The 12,112-nt window shown below is 40.3% G+C and overlaps 1 protein-coding gene across 1 annotated transcript; it reads left to right on the plus strand.

Annotated features, from left to right (window-relative positions):
- Nucleotides 1-43: 43 nt before the first annotated feature.
- Nucleotides 44-11,540, plus strand: LOC122993077 (TBC1 domain family member 10A-like). The gene is made up of 9 exons (XM_044366947.1): nucleotides 44-1,026; nucleotides 2,554-2,653; nucleotides 4,586-4,693; nucleotides 5,107-5,213; nucleotides 5,313-5,427; nucleotides 7,086-7,151; nucleotides 7,672-7,861; nucleotides 7,990-8,144; nucleotides 8,997-11,540. Exons 1-9 carry the CDS (start codon nucleotides 845-847, stop codon nucleotides 9,501-9,503), a joined length of 1,530 nt encoding a protein of 509 aa, XP_044222882.1. The 5' UTR covers nucleotides 44-844; the 3' UTR covers nucleotides 9,504-11,540.
- Nucleotides 11,541-12,112: the final 572 nt, after the last annotated feature.

Genomic DNA, 12,112 nt, shown 5'->3' on the forward strand with positions numbered 1-12,112 from the left:
GGTTCATTTCGATGTTAAAGTTAGAAACTGGTGAATAACAATGTGATTAACAACAGTGATGAATGCAGGCTGCTTTGATAGACAGACCACCCACTTCAGCAAAGGCACAGTGGAAATACAAGAGTGATGAGTATGTCTAGATTAAATTGGTGGTGTACTTAAAAGTTGGCCCTGAGGTAGAAGATTTGGATTGGTGTTATTACTGGCATTTTTTAATCTAGCTTGATGGATTGTGGAGGCGTAGACTTGCAGTGCAGGAGAGGCAGGCAATTTTCTCCAGACATAAGATTACTTCCAGGAGCATCCACTAGGGGTAACACTGACATCTGTTTAAGTCAAGACAGAAATGCAACCACCCCAGGGCTGCTGGTCGAGCCAAAATCAGTCCAGCGCACTCGGGATGACAGGACAGGACTGAGCCACCGTCAGTCGTCACCATGTTTAACTAGTCCGTTAACTAGCACATAGCTAGTGAATAGCAAACTTTGAAAAACAAGCTGATAATATAGTGCTCGTTTGTTGAAGGTGGGGTCAATGTAGTAGTACTTTTGGGTTGTGTCGTTACGAGCGACTGAGGCTAACTTTAGCAACTTAGCTAATGTTAAATCTGACAAGTTAACCGAGCTAGCTCTTTGATGTGTATGACCTGCCAGCTGTAGCGTAACGTTAGATGACATTTACAAAGTAAACAGTAGGTGAAAAAGCTTAATTCACATCGAGAAATATAATGGCGTCGATGATATTTGATTCGACAACATATGCTGAGGAGCAGTTTTGACTTCGGGCTGTCAACAAGCTCGCTGACGTTAGCTAGTCTGGCTAGCCAGCTAGCTGTGTAGCTACCATGGCCAGAATAGAGAACGGCCGTCAGTCGGTGGACACAAGGAGCATCCGGACTATCAGCAGCAGCCACATTGACGATGAAAGTTCATTTGGATCCGATTCGGAGATCAACGGCTTCACCAGCGACAGACAAACCGATAAATATGGATTTATTGGCGGGGCACAGCAGTATACGGAGGCATCGTAAGTTTGTTTTAGCTCAAAAGTGCCCAATTCACTGCATCAGTGTTGCCTTGTCGATGTAACTTACTCCTGAGCTAACTTAACTAAAATATGGGCATGACATTTGTAATCCACTTCAGCCAAAGTTGAGAGCAGGGTGTGAGTAAAGATGAGTTATTGTCTGGCTGCTTCTGTATAACAGTCTCCCAACCAGCTGCGTGGCACACTGTGGCTATAATCTCAGTGTTTGACTCACTCAACAAGGCAAATATAAACACTAGAGGCGAGCAGACAATCCAGGCGAGATAGATTGATGAACAAGGATCATCATTTGTCTTCAAACCGTTTTCTAATGTAGATATTACTTACTACACAGTCCCTTTGTGGGAAAAGCTGAAAAAGCAATTCACACTGTCCTGTGTGTTACATATTTTGTTTGAATGAGTTTACTCATTGCCTTTGAGGCAAGTTGCAGTGTGTGTTTTTTTTTCCTAAGAAGGCCTTTCTTTCCTTCTTCCTTTTTCACTGGGGGCCTGAAGCCTGTATTACAGCACTGAAATAGTGGAAGGACTGAGTGAAAGTTGTGCCAAGCACTGGCTGGCTGGGAGCTTCCTGTTTTCTGGAGTTTTGGCAGACTTGGAGCCTCAGCTCTGGTGCCCTGTTACTAGAGGGCCTCTTTTGGCTCACAGTTTTATAGGTATTCCCAAATCCAGGGTTTAACTTCCACTGTTTGGCAGCCATTGAAAGTAACTCATCATTGCTTAAGGTCTTTCAAAGCTGAAGCTGGAGTACAACATTTTGCACTGATCCACAGCATATAGCCTACTACCTCCTTTTTAGATGAAGGAGGGATGTCCCAAGTTTAGAAAAAAGTGCTCTTTGAAGAAGTTTGAACCCTACAATCACAGGCTTGTGCTGATGAGATAATTACATAGTTTAGTAAAGCATCAGACCTCATTCATAATGTAGGTTAGAGCTGCCTACATTTTCTTTTTCAGTCGGAGAATATTATATGTGGTCTCTAATTTTTTTCTGTGGCTGCTTGTAAATGTTTTAAGTTAAATTACATCATAAGAAAGACAAATACTCACTGCGACTCTTTGAGGTTAAACAGACTTTACCATTGAATGGGCTAGATTTGCAGTTGTATCTTTTATTGTGTCCTCAGAACAAGTCTAGTGGTTGCTATTTTTGACTCATGTCATGGCACAGTCATTGCCCTCATACGAGCTATGGCCACACACACTGACACATGTATCAAGATGCAGCCTTTCTGAGCACCGTTCCTTGTTTTGTTAACACCCTCCTCATAAAACTCCCTACAAGTGTCTCTCTTTGTGGTTATCCAGTTGTTTATTTTAAGTTATTACAGGTTTATTTCAGGCTGAACCTATTAGAAAGTATATTAACTTTTCTGCCGGGCCCATGCTCCAGCTCCAAAAATAAGAATGAACTAGGATGTTGTATAGACTCATTTGATTGAATATTGATTGAATGTTTAAAATTGTTGAATTTGTCTGTCTTGTCTTTTCTCTGTTGTCTCCCCAGAGCTCAGGATGTGCCTCCAGAGGTGCTCAGGCAAAGGGAGGTGAAGTGGTTGGACATGCTTAGCCACTGGGACAAGTGGATGATCAAGAGATTCAATAAGGTCAGCGCCAAGTATTAACTCAATAACAAAAAACATCAAGTGGCTTGTTTACATGACTTGTATGGTAGTAGCCATGTGGATTGGCCGCGTGTGAACAGGTTCAGTTTTTGCAAAGGGTTATTATAAAGCTGTTATCTCACCTTTGTCTCCAGGCAGCAGAGTAGTTTTGTACACATGATCAGACAAGACAAATGGCTGCGTTCAAGTATTTGATTGCATAAGGACAAGACTGTTGTAGACACATTGTTTGTAGCTTCACTCGCCTATCTGGTTCGGTGTGAACCGCTGTCAGCAGTTCTACACAGAGCTGCAACTTCACCTCATTTCCATGAGTCAGCAGTAGGGCAGGACACGACCCATCCCTTTATCACACCATGCACCATGTGACAAATTGACAGTCTCAGATTCAGGGTGGGGCTGTGTTGACTTCATGTGAAACTCTGTAATAAAGGCACAGCAAAACATCCTGTGGGTATAAACTGTAGCTGTAGTCAAGTGCAAAACAGCTCTTTAGACTGAAAAATGAACTGAGCTGCAAGCAGTTTGTATTTGCTTGTTGTGCAGATAGGCGTTAAGGTCGGGCAGTGAAGGTCAGGGTTTCTAATCCCTTATTGTGCTCCTTTACTTAGCAGCGACTTCACGGAAATTGTGCTCTCTTTGGGGAAGTGTGCCAGGTTTATATCAGAAAAAGGTGTTTACAAATGTTGATGCGAGAAAAGCAGCAGCAGACTTACTGGAACAGTGGGATCATTTTTTTTTAATTTCAGTTCAACCAATCTGTCAACAGTGTCTTGTGTATAAGTAATTACAGCTGCATCTCCACTAAGACACATTGCACAAGTAATGTTCAAGGTTTACAAGGTGATAATAAGTTGCATACCTCAGTATTTAACAGGAAGACCCATTGAAAAAATGCAAGTCTGTCTGTATTTGTTGTTGTTGTTTGTCTCTCCTCATCTCACCTTGTATTTCCTGTATCACTTATGATGCACTTCCAACAACAATAAAAACAAAGAGAAAAAGTCGCATAGCTCTCAACACAGAAACAAAATTCAGGTTATTGAGACCACTAGATTCCTCCAAAATGTTTATGAGGTCACAGATTGTTAAAAAGGAGATGTTGCAAAGGGAGGAATCTTTTTTTTTGTTTCCTGATCCAAATTGTATTTGGTTAACAAATTGAAGTGAAAAAAAAGTTTTTAAAAAAGTTGCATCACATTATCACATGACAAATTGGAAGTTGAACTGTTTCCGCTTTTTGTTATCTGCCTAGGGAGTACAGATGTAAATAAGCATTCTTGCTAACTCTGGCATGTTTACATCTTGTATTTTATACTGATTTTCATTAATGGATTCTGTCCTTATCAAATAAACAAATAAGTAAAATAAAATTAATAATAAGAGTGTCTAAAATAACAATGTTAATATCCCAGGAATGTTGGCGTTACCACAGATTTAACAGGTCTTTGATCAGTTAGTGGTCACATACAGTATACGTAAAATAGATTTTCAGTTAATCATTTTCAATTGGCCTTTTCCACAGCACACATTTTGACTTGTCATAGTGGGAAACACACAGATGTTACTCACTAATAATTTCTCCGCTCTATTCTAGTGTCCCATCGTTTATTTTATCATTTACACCTTTGCTTTTTCTACTGTTACATGTCCAAGAACCAAAAAAATCCTGTTCACTGTTAATCAGTTTATTTAAATAAAATAAGTACCAGATGTTTTTGGTTCTTTCACAGTCAGAGTTTATCTGACGCACCTGTCTGTAAGACTTTACAGAGTGCAAGAACTTTGTAGTAATTGTTACCTATTGGGACGTGTAAAGATGTCAGTGTTTTCACATGTATTCAAGAAGCACTGAGTGTATGTTCTCTTTGTGTCCTGCTTTATTTGTTGAACCTGTGTTCCTCTGTGGCTCAGGTGAGGCTGCGGTGCCAGAAAGGAATCCCTCCTTCCCTCCGAGGCCGCGCGTGGCTCTACTTGTCAGGGGGGAAAGTGAAGAGAGAGCAGAACCATGGAAAGTTTCAGGTCCGAGACGTTCCTCTTTCACTTCCTCATCACAGCTTCTTTCATGATGTATTTGGATTCATTTCATTTATAAATTTCATCTGAAATTGTTACTGAAACCGTGGTCATGCACCAGTGTCACTTGATGTGTTTTGCAGAAGGCTGGTGCCACTTCACTTTTAGTGCTGTTAGTTTACAATTTAAAATGAACAGCTGTTTAAAGGCTAATAAAAACAACTGTCATTCTCTATTAACGTATTTATAATAGTGAAACTATTTTAAGACTTTCTTTTTTAAGAAATAAGTATTTCACTGTAAAGTGAAAATTTGGAGAATATCCACTTTTTGAATCGTTTGATTTGAAAGCACATTGCCACCAATACTGTTCATTTGTAATGAATGGATCTCACAGTCTCCTCCATGTGTTTTGTCAGGAGTTGGATAGTCTGCCAGGGGACCCCAAATGGATTGATGTCATCGAGAAAGACCTTCATAGACAGTTTCCATTCCATGAGATGTTTGTGGCACGGGGAGGACACGGGTGAGCAGTCTGACTTGATGTGACGTTACACGCCTGAGCTGATGACAAAGTCCTGTTTGACAGATTATTTGACTTTGTCTGTGTTTTGACCCTCTGCAGGCAGCAGGACCTGTTCCGTGTTCTCAAGGCCTACACTCTGTACAGACCAGAGGAGGGATACTGCCAAGCTCAGGCTCCCATTGCTGCTGTGTTGCTCATGCATATGCCTGCTGAGGTATGCCTTCCCTCCACCATAAACCCCACGTAAACTGCCTCCTCTGGTGTAAATGTGCTGTCACCATATGTCGGCAGACTAATTTTGTCTTGCCTATTCAGTGTTTCCTTTATATTCGTGTGCCGCTGCTAAAATTTCACACGTTATTGTGGAATTGTTTTGAGTCATCGACTAGTGCGTTAAATCCCAGAATCTTTCTTCTATGTTCTTCAAATGACATTGAAAACTTCAAATGACACGTGAACTGTACCATACTGTTATAAGAGTAGCATAGCTGCTTTAAGAAATTGGGCAGCGCATAATGTGTGTGGTTGAGCGAGTGTGAGAGAACAAATGGCAGAAAAGTGACAGTGAATGTGAGCAGAGCAGAGGAAACGGTAAGCAGTAAGGTGTCAATCTGACAGTAAATGTACAGAACAGACTATAGTGTGTCAGCTAATAAATGCTGCAGCTTCTCAAGACTGAGAAAAGTCTCATCTGCTTCCCCAACTGTTGGAAAAGTGAAAAAGGGAGTTAGCCCCAAAGTTAGCAACAATGGGTTAGCCTAACCTGACCAGGCTCACTTAAGGTGGACTGACCTTTAAGGTGGGCCAGCTATTGTCATTTTAGTGTCAATCTCAGCTGCTCCTAAACAGAGAAATGCTGAGCTGCACCCCCACCCCAGTTGCCCCAAAGCAGGCAACATAGAGGAATCACTGCTGTATAGTTATTGGGTGTCTGCACCAGTGCTAAAAGACAATTTTTTTTAAATTTTTGTCATTTGTGACCTTGATAAAAGTCTGTTTTCAATCTGAACAGCGGAGAGACAGATTGCAGACAGATGATGTCATTTAGAGTTACATTTTGTAGCCGCTCTGTTTACTGAATAATGGATGAACGCTTAGGACATTATGACAGCAGCCCTGGTGAATTTACAAGAATGTAAGCACATTTTTGTGATTCACAGTTGTAATCCCTATATTCAAATAAAACTAATAACGTCTCAAATTGTCACAAATTTCTATGTAAACAGAGTCATTTACTAATTGTGTGTCAATGGATCATCTCTAAAAATGTTTTGTTTGATGTCGTCAGCAATTTAAGTCTTAATGCTCATTTCAGTTTATCATGCCCAACTTAGTTGTCTCTGTAATTATCGACCACTGTAGCAAGTATCACATCAATATGTGAGTTTTTGAAGTAACTTGAGAATCACAGAGGTCTAAAGAGGCGTGTTTTTTGGACATAAGAAAGTACTTAATAATTGAATGTGTTTAGAAGAAAATTTCTCAGGAAATATGTTAACATTATCCAAATGCAAACAAACTGAGTCATGGAAGAACAACATCAGTCACAAGTTAAAACTAACTGGGATATGTAGAAGATAAAAAAGAATGTAGAGGATTTAGATACTGTTGATTTACTTCTTTCCTAATGTGACCCATGTTTGTATTAGTGTTTGCAGTGGTGATTAACTTCACAGCTCTTTCTGCATGATTTTGTCCCTCCCCTTTTTTTCCCTAATATTCATTATAGAAGAATAAAAAAGATTGTATCTGTTTTTACCATCAAAGTCAAACTTTCCAGTGTTCACTTGACTTCCATGTAAACAGAGAAATGCCCTGTAAAATGAACAGTTCACCTCAGTTTCCTGACATCATCTGTATGTGTTTCCACAGGATGCCTTCTGGGGGCTGGTCCAAATTTGTGAGAAGTATCTTCCTGGCTACTACAGTCCTGGCCTGGTGAGACTGAAACACGTGTTACAGTGCTGCCATGTGTGATGACATCAGAAGAAGAATATTACTTCATTACAGTCTGTTGTTACAAGACTTAACTTGTATTTTAGCATTTACTGCGATCACACTAAAACTCTAGTGCATTTTGCAGATGAAAACAATGAGGCATTGTCACATTTGTCAGACCGAAATAACAACATAATAACGTATCTTCTGTAATTAATTCTGCCTGGTGACTACTTTTCAAAAACATGTTTTCTTATTACGTAATTCGTTTAAAATGAAAACCAGATTTTACTCATGAAACGTTTCCTTGTGAAAACATGGAGCTATAAAAGAAAGGTGTAACCAAATCTGGCTTATCATGCACACAAATACCTGACACTTGAAGCAATATGATGCATTTGGACTGGTTTATTTTTAATGGGTGAACATGCACATGCGTATCTGGTTTCAGCCTCAACAATACAGAGCACAATGGCTTTTGTTTTCCCTGTTAATGCTTTCCTACCTGTGTCTCATTCAGGAAGCTATACAGTTAGATGGGGAGATCCTGTTCGCCCTGCTGCGACGTGTCTCTCCGCTAGCCTTCCGCCATCTGGAGAAACATAAGATCGACCCCATCCTCTACATGACTGAATGGTTTATGTGTGCCTTCTCCAGAACGCTGCCCTGGGCCTCTGTGCTTCGTGTCTGGGACATGTTCCTCTGTGACGGTAACACTGGCTTATAGCGCTCTACTCGCAGTGGTACCAGACTCAGTAGACAAGCAGTACATTAGAAGTTTTCTTTCATGACTGACACACTCTGAAACCCACTCATCTGGCTCCTCTCCCTCCCTCAGGAGTGAAGATAATTTTCCGTGTGGGTTTGGTGCTGCTGAAGTGCATGCTTGGGAGCCGTGAGAAGCTGAAGGCCTGCCAGGGCCAGTACGAAACCATGGAGCTTCTCAGAGCCATAGAGGCTCGATACATGCAGGAGGGCTTCCTCGTCCGAGAGGTAAGAAGTAGTAGAGTGGCGAAGAGATCCTGGAAAATTAAAGTCTAGGACTACATTTCAATTAGTTTGTAGAATATATATATGTAGATATTATTATTATTATTATTATTATTATTATTATTATTATTATACTAATGCTGCAATGCTGAGATTTTGCCTTACATAGGCTCATCTTTGTGTACATCTTCCAATCAGAACTAGCCAGACATGATGTGATCTGTGAGATGTATTTAAATGGGATACAGTAGTTAGAAATATTACATTTAGAAAAAGTGAAGTCTCCCCTAATTTTGTCTCACAAAGTTTTTCCTGCAGTTTTTCAACATGAATGGCATTACGTATGGTCGGCATAAACTGAGGTTTGCTGAAGACATGAGCAGTCTTTGTCAGTGACAAGAAGTCATATTACACAGGCATAATCCTAAATGAAGTAGTGGAGGGTTGTGTCAGTCATGGTGGATATGGAGTAGACAGAGAACAATGAGTGTTCACAAATGCAGCCAAGGGAATAGAAGACAGTCTGAGAGCATGAATTAAAGTGACACAGAGATAAATTGATTGAGTGCTGGCTGGCCAGTGTCTGGTTACTTTGCCAAGCCTTGTGTGAGTCTCTGTCCAGGCTAACAATACCCCCTCTTATATGTAGGACTGTCTTGACTGTAGTTGACCATTCATACACTCCAGCCAGATGCCCTTTGGCATTTTCAGACAAAGTTCAAATTTTTAAACACAATGGCTGAACATGGAAAGAGCATTTTCCAGCAAAAACTGTTCTTTTGCTTCACATTTCCACTGAAAATGATCTAAGTGACTCTTGCTGTGACCTGATGACGCGTCTCTTTCCTGTCGCAGATTCTGGAGGTGCCAGTAACAGCGCGAGACGTGGAAAGGGAGCACCACACCCAGCTGAAGCGCTGGAAGAAGAACCGCGGAGAGCTGAATTTCAAATCGCCCCCGAGGATGCACGGCGCTCGGCTCATCATTTTGGCTGAGCCGCCCAGGCGCCAGGACCTGCAGCAGAACCCCACCATTTTACTCGAGGTGCCTCAGCCTGCCACGCAGCTGAAGAAAGACAAGGAGGAGAGGAAAAGCAAGAAGAAGAAGAGCATGAAGAAATCCCAGCCCATTGAGGAGATCCCTAACCCTTATCCTCTTCTCAATGACTTTCCACCACCACCCTCTGATCCACCAGCCCCACCTCCGGTCCGCAGCGAGACGCCGGAGACAGTGCCACAGACTGAAACACACTCACCTCACCAGCAGCAAGCACCTCCTACAGTCCTTCCCCCTGCCAAAGAGTCGCCCCTTCAGCGATCCACACAAAGCCTTAGCAGCACAGAGCAGGATACATACCTGTAACTCCACTGCAGTCAGTGTGTGTGCGTGTGCATGTGTGCGTGCGTGTGTGTGTGTGGAAGAAGCACCAGCACCCTTCAGCCAACGACCAGCCAGTGAAGTATTGGACTGTTTTGTATTCATTTATTCATTTTAGACACCATTTTGCCTACAATATTATTGTTACACACTAAAGCATCATTGCTCAGTGTAAAGCTAGTTTGATGCTTGCGCCAATTTTTCCACGTGATGCTGATGTTAGCTCCTCCTGATGCTTGACGCTTTTATTCAAACCATAAGTCTTAGTATTCTGTTTGCAAGGGAGACGTGTTACCGAGTTATTGGGAGAAGAATGGGAGCAATGAGGTTACACAGCTTATGCAGTTTTTCTTTACATTTCCACTCAGATTAAACACTATTGAGATCAGTTGTAATATTTTACATCAGTGAATGTTAAGTCCTGATAGAAACTCCATGGCTTTTTTTTTTATTATTCAAATACTTTTCAAGTTGTTATTCCCTAAGATGTCATTAGGGGCTTCGTTCACTAGAGGGCAGCCTCGCAAAGGTGCCAGCTGTAATTCCTGTTACATTCCCTGATGCAGGGTTGGGATTCCTTTAAGGACTCAATTTGGGAGGAAATATTTTGAGATTGAGCTTATGTTTTTTTTTCCAGTATGGAAACTTGAACATTTCATGTTTTATATTCTTACATGTGAATTGAAAAAAACCTTAATTGATGAAATTGCAACAGCAACAGCATTGTGATCATGCAACTCTTTCTACAAGAATTATTTATTTTCAGTATAAACATGAAATGTGTTGTTTGTGCATGCCGTGCTTGTGCACAAATGATCACCTTTTTTTCTTTTTTTTTTTTTCCAAAGTGAGCTGAATTGATGTGGTTTTACTTCAATACTCACTGTGCCAGGCACTTCCAGCCACTTTAGAGCAGCAGTAATTCTTGTTAGTTTGGCAACAGAGAGGAGAACACCGGACATTCCTCACTGTATGACACATTCCTGCCTTCTTAAAAGCTAATCAGTCTAGAAGCTGTCTTTTGCCAAATGCAAATGTGTATAATATATGTATTTGTGCATGTGTTTCCTGTGACAACTTGGACAGCGAGTGATTGCTAATCACCTAATGGTGCTGACCTTCCAACAAGATCGGACGGTGTGTTCTGGGTCTGTTTTTTTTTATATATATATTTTGCTAGAATTTCCAAAGCAGATCAAGACTGTTGTTTGACCTACAACTGCTACCTGTGACCAGGCTTATTCTGTTACTACAGTCAAGAGGGATCATGTCTTTTCAAGACTTTTTGGGGATATTTCTCTTGTGAGAACCTGGCTCAGTTTTTGGGAAATATGGAGACATGCCAGGGTTGTGAGGCTGTTTTCAAAACATGTAAGACAATCTTTCTTTTTTTTTTTTTTGGCAGTCCAAGTGTGTTTTCTGACTTTCATCACAATGGTTAATGATAAAGGGAGTTTTGACACGCATAAGCACATGTGTAAAATGTGTTTGTGTATGCAATTAATCTATAAAAAAAAGCCTCTGCTGCATGTTTAGGTCAATTATAAAAAGCAATGGGGTTTAAAAGGATAACACATTTTCAAGCCATCACTTGCCTGTATGTAATAGTTTTTTAGTTGCTTATATTAAACACCTCACACTTGGCTGATGTTATATTTTAATTTAATGCTCTTTGTGTAGATACAACATGTAAAATAACAATTTGTTTTGTAATGAAATCTATTTTTCAATGTATAATGCTATATTTTATTGAACAGTTACAGAAACTGCAGAGGGAACATCTCTAAATCATTTGCAAACCAGGACAGTATCTTTTAGATCTACATTTGTAACACTAGAAAACTTTGTCCATCTTGATTTTGTGGAAAACCTTTGCCAGTGAAAATGTTTATTGTTACTACGGAGACAGTGGTATCACTTTACCATTCACAGTATGGTTATAAAAGAGATGTTCCACAACCAAGGGGAAGTATGCAGCATCATGAGTTAAAAATTTACAAATAAAAATTTGTTTAAAGCTAACTTAAACTTTCTGTTTCCTGTTTATTTTTACCAACTGTAACACACTGTGAGTAAATAAGTATTGCTACTTGTCAAGCTTTGTGCCTACATTTCCCTTGTTGTGTGTCATGTTTTGTTTTCAACAGCAGATGGAGCACCAGAGTCATCACTTTAAAGCAGTGGCTCCCAAACTGTGTACAACAGCAATCAACTTTTTAACTGTTCACTTTTAGTCGTGTCCACACATTAAGTGTGAGTCAACAATTACATTGAAAACCACAGTTTTACATCACATTTTCAAATGTATCAAAATGGAAGAAATAAGCAATGACTATTGTACTTCTTAAAACGACACACATGGAAATCTCTGGACTAAAGTATGACAATTTTACTATCACTATTCAAAGTTCATATAATGACAAACATTAGGTTCTACAATGATCAATTTTCTTTCCCTCTGCTATGTAATTCTGCACTATGTCAAGTCTGTCATCTCAGATAGGACTACATGGTACAAAATCTTATCATATGGGAGTCCACAGTCTGGTGTGTATCTCTCTGGGCATCCTGGAAATGGAAAAAAGCCACTGTAG

Source organism: Thunnus albacares, chromosome 2 (assembly GCF_914725855.1).
Source record: "Thunnus albacares chromosome 2, fThuAlb1.1, whole genome shotgun sequence".
Classification (NCBI taxonomy): domain Eukaryota; kingdom Metazoa; phylum Chordata; class Actinopteri; order Scombriformes; family Scombridae; genus Thunnus; species Thunnus albacares.